This window comes from Pan paniscus, chromosome 10 (genome assembly GCF_029289425.2).
Source record: "Pan paniscus chromosome 10, NHGRI_mPanPan1-v2.0_pri, whole genome shotgun sequence".
Taxonomy (NCBI): domain Eukaryota; kingdom Metazoa; phylum Chordata; class Mammalia; order Primates; family Hominidae; genus Pan; species Pan paniscus.
In genome coordinates this window covers 76,731,557-76,750,602 of record NC_073259.2, presented here as the reverse complement: position 1 = coordinate 76,750,602, position 19,046 = coordinate 76,731,557, and the positions used below count along the sequence as shown (strand labels likewise).

General features: G+C 37.1%; 1 protein-coding gene across 2 annotated transcripts in view; it reads right to left on the bottom strand.

Annotated features, from left to right (window-relative positions):
* NUP107 (nucleoporin 107) overlaps nucleotides 1-19,046 on the bottom strand; it is a 55,624-nt gene that overhangs the window by 10,619 nt on the left and 25,959 nt on the right. For both annotated transcript variants that reach the window (XM_003808711.7, XM_063593541.1), the window contains 12 exons: nucleotides 18,288-18,366; nucleotides 16,352-16,465; nucleotides 12,649-12,739; nucleotides 12,426-12,502; nucleotides 10,903-10,962; nucleotides 10,094-10,239; nucleotides 9,928-9,976; nucleotides 6,287-6,356; nucleotides 5,461-5,579; nucleotides 4,693-4,731; nucleotides 800-950; nucleotides 341-453 (listed from right to left, as the gene is read on the bottom strand). In XM_003808711.7, the coding sequence (XP_003808759.1) occupies nucleotides 341-453; nucleotides 800-950; nucleotides 4,693-4,731; nucleotides 5,461-5,579; nucleotides 6,287-6,356; nucleotides 9,928-9,976; nucleotides 10,094-10,239; nucleotides 10,903-10,962; nucleotides 12,426-12,502; nucleotides 12,649-12,739; nucleotides 16,352-16,465; nucleotides 18,288-18,366 (1,108 nt within the window). The remainder of the gene's footprint in view (nucleotides 1-340; nucleotides 454-799; nucleotides 951-4,692; nucleotides 4,732-5,460; nucleotides 5,580-6,286; nucleotides 6,357-9,927; nucleotides 9,977-10,093; nucleotides 10,240-10,902; nucleotides 10,963-12,425; nucleotides 12,503-12,648; nucleotides 12,740-16,351; nucleotides 16,466-18,287; nucleotides 18,367-19,046) is intronic.

Here is a 19,046-nt window from a genome sequence, read left to right as displayed (position 1 = left end):
GCTACTCTAAAACAGTTTTCTTAGATATAACTTTCTATTTCTTTCTGAAAATATGAGTAAGCAAGCTACATAAGTTAGTGATTAATCAAGTATTTAAAATAACCTGATGAGCAACAAGCCAAAGCTGAGATTTTTTTCTATTAAAGAAGCTCCTTTAATATACTACTATAAGTAATCCTTTACATAAGACTTTAAATTTAAAAGGTCTGGGCTGACAAAGACACATTCTTAAAAAAGAAAAACTAATAGAACTTCTTTTACGAAGGGAGAAGTTCACCAAGGAATAACATAAAAGATTATTAGAAGTTATACAAACCTCTGCCCCCCCATCCCAAATTACCTCAGTAGTGCCAGTATCTAGGGCTGGGGCCAGGTCATGATGACTAAATTCACCATTATCTTTCTTTCGAATATTTTCAACTACAGTTTTTGTTATTGTTGCAACATCCAAATCTAAATAATTTTTTGAAGCGACAAAAAACAAAGATTAATCATTGATACTAATATTCTCTAAATAGTCATAATGATTCAGTAAATTTGGAACAGTAATTCCTTAAAAATAAAATATGTAAAATATGAAAGATATTTATATAAAAGAAAATGCCAGAATTAAAAGATATTTTACATATGAGTTACAGCATAAGTAACTTTAGTCCTAAAACAGAAATTCCCTGAAAATTTTATTCCTCTTTTCCCCTCAACAGAAATAAGATTTAAAACTATAAGGACAAATGTTACTACAGCCAAAATGAACATTTGCCTAGAAAGGCCAAAAGACAAAGTTTTCAACCATTTTTACCTGCTTCTTTAGCCAACTCCAGGCAATGGTGGCGCTGTTCAAATTCTGTAACACTTTCCAAAAATAATGCATACTGGGCAACAGCTAGGTCTTGAGGCAAATGACAGGTATAAAATGCTATAAGATTTGTATGTTTCTCTCTTATTAAAAGCTAAAAAATAGAAAAAGATCAAAGTATGTCAATAATAAAATTAAAAGTATACTTCAAAATTTCAAATGTATTCAGGAGAGGTTGATACAGATGTGGATTTGTGTTGCTAAACAGAATAATTTTATTTTATATTTATTTATTTGTTTGAGACAGGGTCTCACTCTGTCACCCAGGTTGGGGTACAGTGGCATGATCATGGCTCACTGCAACCTGTCTCCTGGGCTCAGGTGATCCTCCCACCTCAACCTCCCGGGTAGGTGGGACTACAGGCACATGCCACTATGCCCTGCTAATTTTTTGTATTTTTTTTTAGTAGAGATGGCTTTTCACTATGCTGCCCAGGCTGGTCTCAAACTCCTGGGCTCAAGTGATCTGCCCACCTTGGCCTCCTAAAGTGCTGGGATTACAGGCATGGGCCCCTGTGTCCAGCCCAGAATAATTTTAAATTCCAAAAAGTGAGTACAGTTGGCTCTTAAACTGCACAGGTTTGAACCGTGGATTTTTTTCGATAAATATATTGGAAAATTGGCTGGGTATGGTGGCTTGCGCCTGTAATTCCAGTACTTTGGGAGGCTGAGGCAGAAGTATCACTTGAGACCAGGCCTGGTAGCTCTTGCCTGTAATCCCAGCACTCTGGGAGGCTGAGGCAGGCGGATCACCTAAGGCCAGGAGTTCAAGACCAGCCTGGCCAACAAGACAAAACCCTGTCTCTACTAAAAATACAAAAATTAGCCAGGCGTGGTGGCGCATGCCTGTAATCTCAGCTACTCGGGAGGCTGAGGCAGGAGAATCACTTGAACTTGGGAGGTGGGTTGCAGTGAGCTGAGATCATTCCACCGCACTCCACATTCTGGCCTGGGTGACAGTGAGACTCTCTCTCAAAAAAAAAAAAAAAAAAAAAAAAAAAGGTAGTATCACCCCTGAGGGCAGGAGTTTGAGATTAGCCTGGCCAACATAGTGAGACCCAGTCTCTACAAAAAAATAAAAAATAAGTTTGCTGCCCATGGTGGCATGTGTCTATAGTACCAGCTACTTGGGAGGTTGAGGGGAGAAGACTGTTTGAGCCCAGGAGTCTGAGGTTACAATGGGCTATCATCTAGCCAGTGAACTCTAGCCTGAGTGACAGAACAACATCCTATCTCTAAATAAATAAATACATTAATTTAAATATATATATATTAGAACATTTTTTGGAGATTTGTGACAATTTGAAAAATATTCATGCTTGAACCCAAGAGGCAGAGGGTACAGTGAGCTGAGATTGCGCCATTGCACTCCAGCCTGGGCGAGAGAGTGAGACTCTGTCTCAAAAAAAAAAAAAAAAAAAAAAAAAAAGACTCACAAACAAATTAATAGCCTAGAAATACTGAGTAAATTAAGAAAAAGCTAGGTAGGCCAGTGGCTCACACCTGTAATCCTAGCACTTTGGAAGGCCGAGGCTGCTGGATCACCTGAGGTCAGGAATTTGAGACCAGCCTGGCCAACGTGGTGAAACCCCATCTCTACTAAAAATACAAAATTAGCCAGGCGTGGTGGTGCACACCTGTAATACCAGCTACTTGGGAGGCTGAGGCCAGAGAATCGCTTGACCCCGGTGAGGCAGAGCCTGCAGTGGCAGTGAGCCAAGATCATGCCACTACACTCCAGCCCGGGCATCAAAGTGAGACTCCATCTCAAAAAAAATAAAATTAAATTTAAAAAAAGGTATGTCATAAATCCATTATATGTAGATTCTGGTCTATTTTATCACTTACTACTATAAAATATATATGAATCTATTATAAAAAGTTAAAATTTATCAAAACGTACACACATTTACAGACCATACATTGTGGTCTAGAGAAATGTAAACAAGCATACAGATGCAGTATTAAATCATAACTGCATACAACTAACTGTAGTAGATACTATACTACTGTAATAACTTTAGAGCCACTTCCTGCCACTACTGGGGTGAGCTCAAGTGCTGTGAGTATCCATTTAAAATGCCGTGTGATGCTAATCATCTCTGAAGAGCCGTTGGTCTCTTCGGTTGCATACTGCAATAAAAAGTAAGCTTTCACAGGTCTTGTTTTTTTTAGTGCAATACTATAAACCCTTAATAACACCACAGGAGCCATACAAAGTGCCAGTAGTGATACTGGAAGTTCTCCCAAGAAGCAGAGAAAAGTCATGAGATTACAAGAAAAAGGTGAATTGCTTGATATACTGTAGATTGAGGTCTGTAACTGTGGTTGTCCATTTCAAACAGACAATTCATCTTGTAAACAGACAACATAAACTTACAGTATTAACAGGTACAGTATAGTACTATAAATGTAGTTTCTCTTCCTTATGATTTTTATTATTTATTCTTTTTTTAACTTTTAAAAGTTATTTATTAATTTTTAAACTTAAAAAAAAAAAAAAAGACAGGTCCAGGCCGGGTGTCGTGGTTCACGCCTGTAATCCCAGCTCTTTGGGAGACTGAGGGGGGTGGCTCATGAGGTCAGGCGTTCAAGATCAGCCTGGCCAACATAGCAAAACCCCATCTCTACTAAAAATACAGACAATTAGCCAGCACCTTTAATCCCAGCTACTCGGGAGGCTGAGGCAGGAGAACCGCTTGAACCTGGGAGGCGGAGGCTGCAGTAAGCCGAGATGGTGCCACTGCACTCCAGCCCGGGTGACAGCGCAAGACACCGTCTCAAAAAAAAAAAAAAAAAAAAAGACAGGTTTTCGCTGTTTCCCAGGCTAGTCTTGAACTCCTGGGCTCAAGCGATCCACCCACCTCTGTTTCCCAAAGTGCTGGGATTACAGGCGCAAGCCACCACGCCTGGCCTGATTGGTTTTTTTTTTTTTTTTTTGAGATGGTCTCACTCTGTCACCCAGCTGGAGGGCAGTGGCGAGATCACAGCTCACTGCAACCTCCAACTCCTGGGCTCACTCAATCTTCCTGCCTCAGCCTCCCGAGTAGCTGGGTTTACAGATATGAACCACTGTGCCCCGCTAATTTAAAAAAATTTTTTGTAGTAGAGAGAAGGGTCTCCCTATGTTGCCCAGGCTGATCTCAAACGTCTGGACTCAAGCAGTCCTCTCGCCTCTGCCTCCCAAAGTGTTGGGATTACCGGTATGAGCCACCTCGCCGAGCCCCTTATGATTTTCTTAGTAATGTTTTCTTTTCTCTAACTTACATTATCGTAAGAATACAGTACAGTTGAGCTTTGAACAACACGGGATTGAACTGTGCAGATCCACTTCTGCATAAATTTTTTTCAACTCAACTTAGAAAATACAGTATTATCTGGATGTGAAATCTGCAAATATGGAAGGCCAATTTTTCGTATATGCAGGTTCTGCAGGGCCAACTGTGGGACATGAGTATACACAGATTTTGTTATATGTGGGGGTCCTGGAGCCAATCCCCCAAGTATACTGAGGGATGACTGTATATGATACATGTAATATACAAAATGTGTTAATTGTGTGTTTATGTTATTGGTATGATTTCTGGTCAGCAGTAGGGTATCAGTAGTTAGGTTTTTGGGGAGTCAAAAGTTATAGTGAATTTTTGATTGTGCGGGGCGGTGGGGGTTGTTTTCCTAATCCCTGCATTATTCAAAGGTCAACTGTGCTGATAATTAAAAGATCTCTTATGGATTCTGATGCTTTCTTACCACTGAGAATTAAAATAGCATCATTCTGAGTTTTGTTTTCATTAAAATAGTAAAAAACAATCAGGTTGTAGGTTCTCAAAGTTTACCTGTATGTATGTCTTTAAAACTTCAATAGAAACTTCCTCCTTCATAGGAAAAAAAGACATAATTATAAATACACTGCTTATATGAAAGTAACAAAATTTTTGATACAAATTCCATTATTAAATAATTTAATAATTGTAATATTTACCACTGAGCAGTAACTATACACCAAGCTAAGTGCTTACCAAAGTTCATCTACTGCCTGATTTAACCTTACCATAACTCTTTTTGGGTAGTTACTATTATTGTTCACATTTTACAGAGGATGAAATTAGGACCAAGGGAAGTTTTATTTACCCAGAGTTACACAGATAGAAGCTGCTGAATAAGGGTATATACTCAGGACTCCTACTCCAAAGCCCAAGCTTTCAACTACTGTATCATTCACTTTCTACATGCACTCTGACCAAAATGTTATCTTCTTTTTTAGAAAAAAAGCAACAAAACAACAACCAACAAAGTTTTAAAATCTCACATAGCACTCACTTTAGTTAGCTTAGCTGGTTGATTTAAAGCTGGGTACAGACAAGGATAAAGTTATGAATTTATTAAAAACCAGTTAACCAACAGCATTCTGTGGCCACAGACTAGAACCCTAAAGGGCCACTCTCAGTGAGTTATCATTGAGTGACTATACAAGACTATATGGAAGACTTTTGATTCCTTATCACCATTTCTAGAAAACAATAACAAAAAAAGTAGTGTTTTCTTGACAATAGGTATATAGCATCAACATTACAGAGAAGAAGAAATCGTTCATTTTTATATACCTTGGTCTGTTGTCCCAGAGTACGGAAAAACAAAATAAGGTGAGTCATAAAGCGAAGGAGGTGTCCAGGTAGATTGTTTCTGCTTTTGGAAAGCCATTTGCTAAACTCATCCATCAAACCTACAAGCCATCAAAGTGAAGATTCAACAATAGGAATAAAATCAAAAGAAAAAAATAAACATTACCAAGAACATTTATTTCACTCCTATAGTGCTTTCAAGTCACTGTCTCATAATTAATAGCCATGATATAACTCTACACCCTCTTTGAAACAGAGTTTGGGTTCAATCCAAACTTTATTTTATAAAAACCAAATGAAAGGTCACCTCTGACATAAAGTAAATAGTTGCATTCAAATAGGTTAATATTTATCAAGATTAAAAGATATGATAAGTCACATGCATTGTTTGGATAACTTTAAAAAATCACTATAAGACAATGAAGAACTCATAAAGAGTAAAATAAAACTGGCTGGGTGCAGTCGCTCATGCCTGCAATCCCATGTCTATAACATATAGCACTTTGGGAGGCCAAGGAGGGAAGATCACCTGATGTCAGGAGTTGGAGACCAGCCTGGCCAACATAGCGAAACCCCGTCTCTACTAAAAATACAAAAATTAGCCAGGTGTAGTGGTGCACACCTGTAATCCCAGCTACTCAGGAGGCTGAGACTGAAGGATCTTCTGAACCCAGGAGACGGAGGTTGCAGTGAGCTGAGACTGAGCCACTGCACTCCAGTCTGGGCAACAGGGTGAGACTTTGTCTCAAAAAAAAAAAAAAAAAAACACACACAAAAAAACACAAAGTAAAATAAAACCATATCTTACCATCAATGTCTCCCAGGATAAGAAACTTTTGAACTATATGATAATGTTCTTGATTCTCTTCCAGAACTCTCTGAAAAAAAAGTTTTTAATTTTCCATAAATCTTCTAGCAGTCATTCTGTAGTATATATTCACTGTTAAACTAAAAATGTTAAACTTTTGAAGGAACATATAGAAAGAAAAAGCTGGAAATGAAGGGCCTTAGAAAGATCAAAACAAAATAAAACATGGAAAGGATACTGCCTTTGGAATATACTCACAGCTTACAAATCCAGAACTGAAAAGCATCTTTGAAAGTAGAGACCTATGTTATAACAATTTAATCTCTCAATGGTATTAAACTTTTATTCTTATATTTTATTCCTATTTACCTTGGCACTACACATGGTGGACGAGAAAGGAAGAACTCATGTGACCTAAGCAAAATAAACTATTAAGATTTCTTTCAACATGAGCAGCAGTACATGAAAGCATTCTTTGAGTATTCTCTTCTGTACACGGCACCAAGGGTGAAAAAAAACAAAATAGTGATCAGGTACAGAGTAGAGAAAACCTTTTCTAACTTATTTGCAGCTTGATTTTTTGAAGAATATAGTTCATTTTTTGTTGTCAAACATATTTTAATTTTTATTTAGTTGGCTGTCTAAATTTTCTTTCAGCATTTATTCATTTTTACATTCAAACCTTTGCTCTATATGGAATTTATTTTAGTTACATGGCATGAAGTAGGATCTAGCTTTGTTTTCTTCTGGATGGAAAGCCAATTATGCCAGTGCCATTTATTTAAATAAACCATCCCTTTCCCTCTGAAATGAAATGTCACCTCTGACATCTGTTAAGTTCTCATATATACTTGGATCTAGTTTGGACTTTGTGTTCCACTCATCTATTTATTTTCATGTCAGTTCTATACTGTTTTGTTGTATCTTCATATTAAGTGTTATTATTGAGTAAGGCAAGTACCCTCTAACTACTTTTTTTGCTTTGAGTGTGGTTTTTTTTGTTTGTTTGTTTGTTTTTGAGACAGAGTCTCACTCTGTTGCCCAGGCTGGAGTGCAGTGGTACAATCACGGCTCACTGCAGCCTCCACCTCCCCGGGCTCAGGTGATCCTCCCACCTCAGCCTCCTGAGAAGCTGGGACTACAGGAGCATGCCACCACACCCGGCTAATTTTTAAATTTTTTTTTGTAGAGATGGGGTTTTGCCATGTTGTCCATGCCGGTCTCAAACTCCTGAGCTCAAGTGATCCTCCTGCTTCAGCCTCCAAAACTGCTGGGACTAGAGGTGTGAGCCACCAAACCCAGATTGTTCTTTTTCAAAATGCTCTTGCCATTCTCAATTATTCTTCTACTTGACAAAATTTTCTGTCCAGAAGTAATACCCCAAAGCATTAGGTTTTTATGCTAATTTTGGAATGAGTGACATTTATATTAAATGCCCTCATCGAGGAACATGATATATCTATTTATTTATGTCTTATTTTATGTCCTTCAGTAAGATTCTATAGTTTTTTAAATGAAGGGCTTGAAACCCTGGATTAATTTTTTATTCCTAGATCTCTTTAGTTTTGGTCACTCGTTTAAATGGAACTTTTGGGGAGGGGGTACTAAATCCTTTTCTAAATAGTTATAACAAGTACAGAAAGACTTGACTTTTAAAAAAAAAGTTGTCTTGTATCTGGCTACTTTAACAAATTCTCTTATTAATTCTAGTAACTTACTGAGCTTTAAGTTTCTAGACTAATATTTTTATCATATATAAATGTTCTTCCCTTTCTAGTATTTATATCTGTTCCTTAATTTTCTTGTTTTATTTCATTAGCTAGAATATCCAAAATAATAGACTGGTAATAAACTCTTGACAGAAAAAGCATTAATTTCCTTACTATATCAAGTGCTCCTATATAATAATAAGAAAAATATAAAACACCACAGAAAAATAGCTAAAAGATATGAACAAAAAATTCACAAATGGCCAATAAACATAAGGAAACATGCTCAGCCTTATGAATAGACAAGAAAATGTGAGTAGAACAGCAAGTTCCTATTTCCCACCTACTCTGATGGATTGGCAAAACATAAAAAGTGTGACATTTGAGGCTGGTGAGAACATATAATTCAATAAATTACTTGTGGAAGTATGAATTAACTGCCACAACCAGGTAATAAATTATTTTTCCATTTCAATTTTTTCTTTTTTTTTTGAGACAGAGTTTTGCTCTTGTTTCTCAGGCTAGAGTGCAACGTTGCGATCTTGGCTCACTGCAACCTCTACCTCCTGGGTTCAAGCGATTCTCCTGCCTCAGCCTCCCAAGTAGCTGGGATTACAGGCATGCAGCATCCATTTCAAAATGTTTCTTTACCTACCTACCTACCTATTTAATTTTTCTTTTTTCTTTGAGACAGGGCCTTGCTCTGTTGCCCAGGCTGGGGTGCAATGACAGCTCACTGAAGCCACGACCTCCTGGGCTCCAGTGCAGTAGTACAATCACAGCTCACTGAAGCCACGATCCTCCCACTTCAGCCTCTGGAGGAGCTGGGACTACAAGTGGGTACACCACCATACCCAGCTAATTTTTTTTTTTAGAGACGAAGTTTTGCTATGCTGCCCAGGCTGGTCTAAACTCCTGGCCTCAAGTGATCCTCCCATCTTGGCCTCCCAAGTGCTGGGATTACAGATGTGAGCCACCATACCTGGCCTTTTTATTTATTTTTATTGTATATATTTTTAAGGTATACAACCTGATGTCTTCAGAGAATTCATTCAGAAACACTGTATGTATGTATATACAATGTATAAAGCATATACTTATTTATACTCCTTAACCTGGTAACCCTGCTTTCAGGAAACTTATCCCAAAGAAACGGAAGGACTAGTAGCTAAGTACACACACATGTAACTTCATTACAGCACTAGAAATAACCTAAATACTACCCAAAGGGAAATGATTAAAATAAATCATACATTATTCTAAAGAACACTATGTATTTATTAAAAAGAATAAGGTTAAGTGAAAATGAATAAACTAACTTGGAGATTATCATTAAATGAAAAAAATCAAGCTGTAGAGTAATATATGTAGTAAAATGTGAAAAACACAAAAATCAAAATTCTAAATTGGAGTATCTACATTATTTACACATATTCGTAAGATCATGGAGAGAAATATAGAAGGATACATATCAGTATGTTTTATCATCTCAGGGGAATAACCATAAAGGGGTAGAAATTACTATAATGGTTTTATTTATACATTCTAAAATTATTTTATTGTTACAAGTACGTACATACAATATTACTACAGTTGTTTAAGCATTTTTAAAAGAATATAATTTTTAGAAAATATTAGATTTTAAGATCTAGGAAAATAAAGTCTTAATAATTTTCCATAATGTGTTTTAAATTTTAAAAAAGGAATAAATATAGCTTACGTGCATATACTTAGATGAAATTAATCCGAAACAAAAAACTAAAAATCATGTATCATTTATGTAATTAAGTTTCTTCCTTTCAAAGAATGATTCTTATTTTAATAGGTGAGAAAAAGGGAGAAAGTTCCACCTTTTTCCTTTCAGCTACAGTGCACAATAGAATAACACTGTTTCCTATTCCAGATACCTAACATATTCCTATTAACATTTACCTTTTTATCAGTAGCTTGAAGTTCCTCAAAAACCTTTGCTAAGGTCCAGCTTCAAAAGAAACAACGGGAAAAGAATAATGTTAATAATATGAAAAAGGAGTGTAAAACGAAACATCAAAGAGCATGCTACAAATCACCATGACTCAAAACAATCCAACAAACTCACTTTGCTTCCAAATATTCTCTAGGGAGTTCTTCAGTTTCATCCAGAGTTGCTACTGATGTCTGGATCTCCTGTTCTACCAGACTGTCCACCATCACCCGGAAGTAGGCCCAAACTGTGTCTTCCCAGGTGTCACAGACAGGAAGCAGCTTTTTCCCCATTATAAAACAGAAACATATAGACATATTCAACAGAAAAGAAAGGAAAAGCAATTACATCCAATGATACAGACTATAAAATCACTTTATAATGATATAAAACACGGCAGATTTAAAAAAAATTATGCCAAATAACCTTTCCCCCGCCAACTACATCTTCTAAGATGTTTGAACTGTTCAGATTTTTTCATACTGTTAACAACAACATCAGTTTTCCAGGCTGATATGACATTTCAACTGATTAGTATAGTATCCCTAAAGATAGCTATAATATGTAGGGAGTAGTGGGTTGTGAGAAAACATGCGTATGTAAGACAACCCAAGGACTCACTGTGTCTTTCCGGTACATTTCTGCATACAGCTATGAGTATTTTAAGTCATCAATAAATGTGTGTTGGAGTTAAATTTACAATTCTTAGTTAAAAACTGAAATCTGATTTCATTCATTAAAATACCATGCATGTTACGGGATACATCAAATTAAGCAGAACAAGTCACTATCTGATTCATGATTATCTCTATCATTGCTACACTTAAGTATGTATATACTTAAGTATACAAACTTAAGTTTATATTTGTTATATACAATTGTTAGAATATTTTATTTAATTTTACTCCACAGAAAAAATTTAAACATTAAAACAGATTGCATACCTGCTTAAGATTCCCACTTAAAGCTGCATAAATTGCTCTCTCGTATCTATTAAAAAGCTCCTAAAACACAATGAATATAAACAAATTTGAAATATTGTTTTTCTTAGTATGTCAATTTTCCTCATAATGTGGAGTCTTGCAAACTCTTCTAGACTGAACCTATTCACTTGATAGTTTTTAAACTTTAGTGAAAGATCTAGTGGGGTAATAAAAAGGAAGAACTTCAGTGTGATGAAATAATAAATGCTGAAATCTAGAGGAAAAAGTAAAACATTTAAATGCCAAATATCAGGTGAAAGCAGATCCAACTCTAGTGGATGCTTTGAATATTTAAAATCAAATTTTATTCCAGATACAATCTATATAGTTATTTACTCCTAGAATGTTTCTCAATACCTGACATTCTGATACTGACCTGATACTCTCTGATACTGACCTATGTACGACATCAAAACAAGGCATGCATTAGTTTGCATCTAATTCCTACATAGAACTAACTAATTCCCCATTTTACTTTTGGGATTCTATTAATGGTATTTCCAGTTTTCTTATCATCCAAACAAGAGACTTCAGAGACTCTTACTGCATAACTGAGTCCACCTCTGCCTTCTGTTTCTAATCACCGGTCCTGACCAGTGTCTCTTCCTTCCTTTCCATTATCATCAATACTATCCTAGGAAAGACCCTTATGACTTAGTGTCCAAATAATTCTGACAGGCTCCTAATTACTTTTTCAGGCTTTTATCCATCTAATTTTAAGTATATTTTTTCTACTGCCATGCTGATCTTCTTAAAAACACTTCTGCCATGTGCCCTAAAGATTCTACCACCCTGACATCCAATTCCACAAGCAAACTTTAGGCCTTTTTCAAGGTAAAGCGCCATATTTATTGTAGTATTTATGTATTTTTTGAACTGTTTGACAGATGTAAAACTGTGCTACCATTTTTATTAACTTTTTATCATTTTATGTATCACTAATGAAGTTTTTGAGTATTTTTCTCTTAACTCCATTTCCCTATAAGTCCTGTGGGGTTTTTGCACAATGTTGCACATTGTGATGACTTTGAATACCTATGTCGTGTTACAACAGAACTGACTTTATTTCCTTTATAAGCATTCTACTCCAACCTGGTAGACCCACCTTACTTTGAGTTTCCCAATCTATGTATCCTACCTGGAATTCCTTCCTCTTGTTTTTCATTCTCAACAACGCAAATCCTACTAAGTTTTAAAAGTTCAATTCAATTCTTTCCTCAGGGAAGCCAGCTTTAAGCTTTAGCCCAGTACTTTTTATCTAAATTCATTTGGTACCTCCTTTACATTTCTGCCTTATATCAGTGTTTAATTCTTAGTACACAGTGTTTTAATAATTCTGATAAGTAGTTAAGCCTATTCCTCAATTTAATTGGAAATTCTCTGAAAACCAGTTTTACACTACTTTCAATGTTTCACAGTCCCTGAATAGGCTTTCAATTAATTGGAGTTAAAAACAGTATCACGGAATATTTTATTTATCTTACATCTTCTGCCATTCTCCAGCAACTTATTTTCCAAATGCGTCTATATGGATTCCCTTCAACAGGTTCTAATTCTGTTCCTATAAAATAGCAAAAGAAAATTTCTGGTTTAAAATAAGACCTTATTACAATTCTTTCTAAAAAGAGAAGCTATAGTTCACAAAGATTGGCATTTAGAGCGAAATGCCTTTGTCCTCAACTGTCAGAATAAAATCTACTAAAATACCTCCATTAACATTAGGGTCATGGTACAGTTTCCAGCCTTCAAGTGTTGCAGCTCTCCATGCTTGACCACAGCGTTTACAGAGTCGTTGTGCCTTAGAAAACAAGAAAGAGCAGTCAGTCCAATAACCAGGGTGCTTTATAGTAAAGTATAACCAATATATGACAAGCTTAGATAACTTATGGAACAAATGTTCCATCCATCCCATTACAAGGGATGGATGTAGACAGTTAATAATGGAATTCTGGCTGGGCGTGGTGGCTCACGCCTGTAATCCCAACACTTTGGGAGGCCAAGGCAAGTGCATCACCTGAGGTCAGGAGTTCCAGATCAGCCTGGCCAACATGGTGAAACCCCATCTCTACTAAAAACAGGAAAACTAGCCAGGCGCAGTGGCAGGCGCCTGTAATCCCAGCTACTCGGGAGGCTGAGGCAGGAGCATCGCTTGAACCCAGGAGGCAGAGGTTGCAGTGAGCCGAAATTGCACCACTGCACTCCAGCCTGGATGACAGAGTGAGACCCTGTCTCAAAAACTAAATACATACATACATACATACATGCATACATACATAATGGCATTCTATTTTTAAAACATATGCATGTCTTTCTGTGGCCTCTGCCTTTACTTTTCTTTCTTTTTAAAATTTTTTTGTAGAGACAGAGTCTCATTATATTGCCCAGGCTGGTCTCGAACTTCTGGACTGAAGGGATCCCCCCCACCTCAGCCTCCCAACGTGTTGGGATTACAGGTGTGAGCCACCATACCCGGCCCTGTTTTTATTTCTAAAAAATCCCTTTTCTGTTTGACTTTAGGCTTAACAATAGGTTCCCATGGCACCCACTGGCATTTAATTCTGCTAGAAACAAATGGGGTTAAAGAGGTTGATGACCTCTGATTTATGAAAAACTATTACAAAAACAGTCTCTAATGACAAGGTTGTTACTGCTCAATTACTCCACTGATGATACTGCATGTTCAACTTGACCAATAAGTCAGTAAGTCAATGTGTTTATATACCAGTAAGGTAAATACATGTTTTTGTCCCATCATCCCTTTAGGGAATCACCTTTTCCCCATTCTTGGCTCCTGTGTTTTGGATAGGCCTGATCCGATTCCAGAAATCTAAGGTTAGGGATGTGAGCTAACAAGATTCACCACCAGGACTCTTGGTGGAGATACTGGGAAAGAAAATATACTCCTTTTACTGAGATTGCTAGCTCCATGTAAGCTTGGAGCTTCTTGTATCCATCTCTGATACAACATGGGGAGTAGCTTTCTGGGAATGAAGGCACAGAGAGGAGGGTTGAGCTATGGGTCTTGGACACAGACAGTATCCTAGTGATATCTTTGGAGTTCCTGGATCCTGCTAAAAGCCAGATATACCTTCTATACTTCCCACTTCCATGAGGCAATCAATTCTCCTCTTGTAAGCACAAAGTAACTTAGGTTGGGTTTCTATCACTTGAACCCAGAAAGCCTGATTGATACAACTAGTTAAAGAATATCATACCCCTAACATCATTCTGAACTTATAGCCTTTAAAATCTATGAGAGCTATGTAAGAATTAACATGGAAAACTATTTTGATATGGTATCTTAAAAAGGCAGGATAAAAACTCAATATAGAATGTTGAAAACATTATGCTAAGTGAAATAAGATAGTCACAAAAGCACATTGTATGATTCTACCTATACATCATAGAGACAGTAAGTAGATTAGAGGTTACAGGGGCTGAGGGAAGAAGAGAATGAGGCGTTACTGCATATAATGGTTACAGTTTGTATTTGGGTTGATGAAAAAGTTTTAGAAACAGACAGTGGTGATGGTTTCCCAATACTGTTAATGTAATGAATGCCATGAAGTGCACACTTAAATGATTAAAATGGCACATTTTGTTATATAATATAATAATATATATTATACAATTCACAAAATCAATAATGTAATATACCAAAACCATTGAATGGTGTCACTTGAAATGGGTGAATTACATGGTATGTAAATTTTATCTCAAATTGCTATTAAAAAAGAGGGAAAAAACTTGAATGTATAGTATGACTGCAACTACCTTAAAAAGGAAGACCAAAGAAAAAGGGCTATAAGTAAATACAAAACACTCACTATCTGTGGTTTTATAAAGCTAGTGAGACCTTGAGAATTTCTATTTTTTGAGCCTTCAATAATATGATTGTATTTTTGTTTTTTAAAATAAATCCCATGGCCGGGTGTGGTGGCTCACGCCTGTAATCCTAGCACTTTGGGAGGCTGAGGTAGGCGGACTGCCTGAGCTCAGGAGTTTGAGACCAGCCTGGGCAACACGGTGAAACCCCGTCTTTACTAAAATGCAAAAAATTAGCCGGGCGTGGAGGCATGTGCCTGTGTTCCAAGCTACTTGGGAGGCTGAGGCAGGAGAATTGCTTGAACCTGGGAGGCGGAGGTTGCAGCGAGCCGAGATCGCGCCACTGCACTCCAGCCTGGGTGACAGAGCGAGACTCCATCTCAAAAAAAAAAAAGAAATTACATAAGAAATTAATATATGCTTATGGTTGATAGCACAGAAGAGAACAAACAACACTTTGAACTGACATAGAATCTGTCTAAAGACCATTGCAAAAAGTACTGTAAACCAAGTACAACATAATACTGAAGCCATACTCCTACACATCACTCTATCTCACCTAAGGAGCCATCTGGTAAACTGTCCAATTAGATACTTATCATTCTACATATAAGATATTAACTATCACCCACATTTTTAAAAGGTAAGGTTAAAAGGAAGAAGTTTGAGGGCCATTGTAGCCTTTAAGTGCCTAAACAGTATCACCTAGAATTAGGGTTAGGTTTATTCTAAACTCTGAAAAATCAGAATTAGAAATAATGAAGATTGGGCCAGGTGCAGTGGCTCATGCCTGCAATCCCAGCACTTTGGGAGGCCAACGCAGGAAGATCACTTGAGCCCAGGTGTTCATGATCAGCCTGGACAACACAGTAAGACTCCGTCTGTACAAAAAATAAAAATGTTAGTTGGGCATAGTGGCGTGTACCTGTAGTCCCAGTTACTCAGGAGGCTGAGGCAGGGCTTGAGCCCGGGAGGTAAGGACTGCAGTGGGCAATGATTATATCACTGCATTCCAGTCTAGGCGACAGTGAGATCCCATCTCAAAAAAAAAAAAAGAAAGAAAGAAAGAAAGAAAGAAAGAAAGAAAGAAAGAAAGAAAGAAAGAAAGAAAGAGGAAAAAAAATGAATGGAGATTGGGCCAGGTGCAGTGTCTCATGCCTGTAATCCCAGCACTTTTTAAGGCCAAGGCGGGAGGATCACTTAAGGCCAGAAGTTTGAGATTAGGCTGGGCAACATGGCAAGACACTGTCTCAAAAAAAACAAAAACAAAAACAAAAATCTCAAACGGAACAAAAAAATAAATAATGGGGATATACCTAGAGTATGCAGTGCAACATGGGGAAGAAAAGTATGACTTGTTATAAATAATTTTCTATTAATTAGAGTTGTACAAACTAGATTACATTGTTTTCTCAAGTTACATGTGCCTTATCACCGGAAATGTTCGAACAGGAAGTTAGATCTAGAAATACCATGAATGGAATTACTGCATTAAGAAGGCTTACTAGGCAGCCACAAAAATCTCTTCCAACTCAAAGAGTCTATGACTTTTTGAAATTAGACAAGAAGGGTATACATGACTGACCTCTTCTGTCATTCCAGCACGGATTAGAGTAAAGAGATATTTGAGTAATCTAACTTCATCTTCTCTATCCAGATCATCAAGGGGCATTTTCTGTCTTATGGGAGCATCAGGGTCCTGTAAGAAGAAAAAAAAGTCATCATCAACCATAAATCCTTTGTACTTACATACATTTTACACATCATCAAGAGATGATAAACCTATCCTGAGTTTATACACAAATAAATTCATTTTTTCTTTTTTCTTTTCCGAGACGGAGTCTTGTTCTGTCGCCCAGGCTGGAGTGCAGTGGCGCGATCTCAGCACACCACAACCTCCATCTCCTCTGTTCAAACAATTCTCCTGCCTCGGCCTCCCGAGCAGCTGGGATTATAGGTGCACGCCACCACGCCCAGCTAATTTTTGTATTTTTAGTAGAGACGGGGTTTCACCACGTTGGCCAGGTTGGTCTCGAACTCCTGACCTCATGATCCACCCACCTCGGCCACCCACAGTGCTGGGATTACAGGCGTGAACCACTGCACCTGGCTGAAATAAATTGTTTCAATTTAATTAAGTAACAAAGGGAATGAAGCTCTCACAAGATTACAAGTGTTCCAAATAGCCACATAGTCGTCTGCTTCCCTACTTAAAACATACTCAGTTGGCCCACAAAGGGCATGCCTCAGTCAGGCAAGGCAGAAATACTACTAGCCTATCCCAGCCCAGGTAACACTAGAAGATGACTTGAGTTTCACTCTATCACAGCAGCTACATGGTCAAGTTTAAATAGAATTAGACATAGATGGAAGAAGAACACAAAGCAAAAACCTTCTGTTCTGTGACTACAAAGTGCTTACCTGGTACTTTTTGAGAACATATGGGAAGAGGGCCTATTAAGACCTATTTTGGGATTAATGCCACATAAAACACACCAATGCCTAATAAAAAAATTTAAACAGATTTCTAATAAATAAGTACAAATCTCCCAAAACAGTTATTTCTACCTACCTTTTTTCCATGTGCTTCTAAGCATTTAGGATAATACATTGTTCTCACTTTAGCAGCAAACAGCACACATGATCTACGTGATGGATTTCCAATGGAAAATAATTTTAATGTGACTCAAGAAAGGAAGTAATTCTTACTCCACATGTTACTTAGTGTATGGTAATATGAATATCAATTCAGAAAATGGAATACATAATAGATCAATTTGCTACTTTCATAAATATTTTGCAAACACATAATTCAATTTTGGAACATGGTCTCTTTCTGGCAAAAGGAAATCACCACTTTCCAGCTGGTAAGATTAAACGATTTTCAGCTGTTGCCTGCTACAATGTAATTTAGCTATAATCAATTTTAAGCTGTTAAGAGCAGTTTCCAAACAATTTTCTTTTTCTTTTTCCCAAACAATTTTCATCAAAAACCTCTTTGTTACTAAACGGAATTCTAGAAGTTTTTTTCAATTGTTACTTATTTCTCTCTTTTCACTATAAACATTTCACGTGCCCTACCTGTCATAAAGCTTCATTCCTTTGTTTCTAGAATAATTCAGCTTCAGTTCTTTTCAAATCCACTTTTCAAATAACCGTTCTAACCTCAAACCAATAAGGCTTTAGTTTTTTTTCACTTGCTTTCAACATAAAAGAGCTTTCATAGGTCAGTCACTACCTTATATAGGCAGTCAAATCTTAAGATAAGACCAAAATTAATTTGTTTTTAATGCTGTCAAGTTAAGTATACTTTCCACAACTTATTACTTACAATTCAAAGGTCACGGATATGTTTCAATATATTCCATCAGATTCCAATGCAACTTAGTTGTTTTAGAGTAAAATGTTAGTGTGTGCAAACCTTTAGAAGAGCAAAACAAAGATCCACGAGAAAAAATTCTCAGCCTGAAAAAAAAAATCAGTTAACTTTGAAGGCAACTTTCATTTCAAAGAACATTTACCAATTCAGTGACAAGCGGACGAACACTTCCAACGTAAGATGTCAGCTGCCGTTGTTTTAAGGTATGTAGAGTATTTTCCCTGAAAGAAATAATAAGTACCAAATTTTTTAAGAGGTAATTTTAATAGGTCTATTTTTAAAAAATCAAATCAAGTCAAAGGAAGAAAGACAGACTACAATCCCAGTAAAAACATGCAAAAATCCTTAATACAGAAGTACATTTTAGCTCAGATGACTAATGGTGTTGAGGGCTTTTTCATGTCCTTATTGGCCATTCATCTATCTGGTTTCGTGAAGTATCAGTTCAAATTTTTGCCCTTTTTACTAGGATTATCTTTCTACTATTGAGTTATAGTTCTTTATGAACTACACATCCCAGTCTGTGGCTTGCTCCCATTTATTTTCTTAATGGTGGGTTTTTTTTTTTTTTTTTTTTGAGACAGGGTCTCGCTCTGTTGCCGAGGCTAAAGTGCAGTGGCACAATCATGACTCACTGCAGCCTCGACCTCCCGGGCTCAAGTGATCCTCCCATTTCAGTCTCCTGAGTAGCTGGGACTACAGACACACGCCACCATGCCCTGCTAACATTTTAATATTTTTGAAGAGATGGGGTCTCACTGTGTTCCCCTGGCTGGTCTTGAACTCTCGGCCTCAAGTAATCCTTCCGCCTCAGCCTCCCAAAGTGCTAGGATTACAGGTGTGAGCCACCATGTCTGGCCAATGGTGTTTTTTTAATGATACATTTTTAATTTTGATAAAG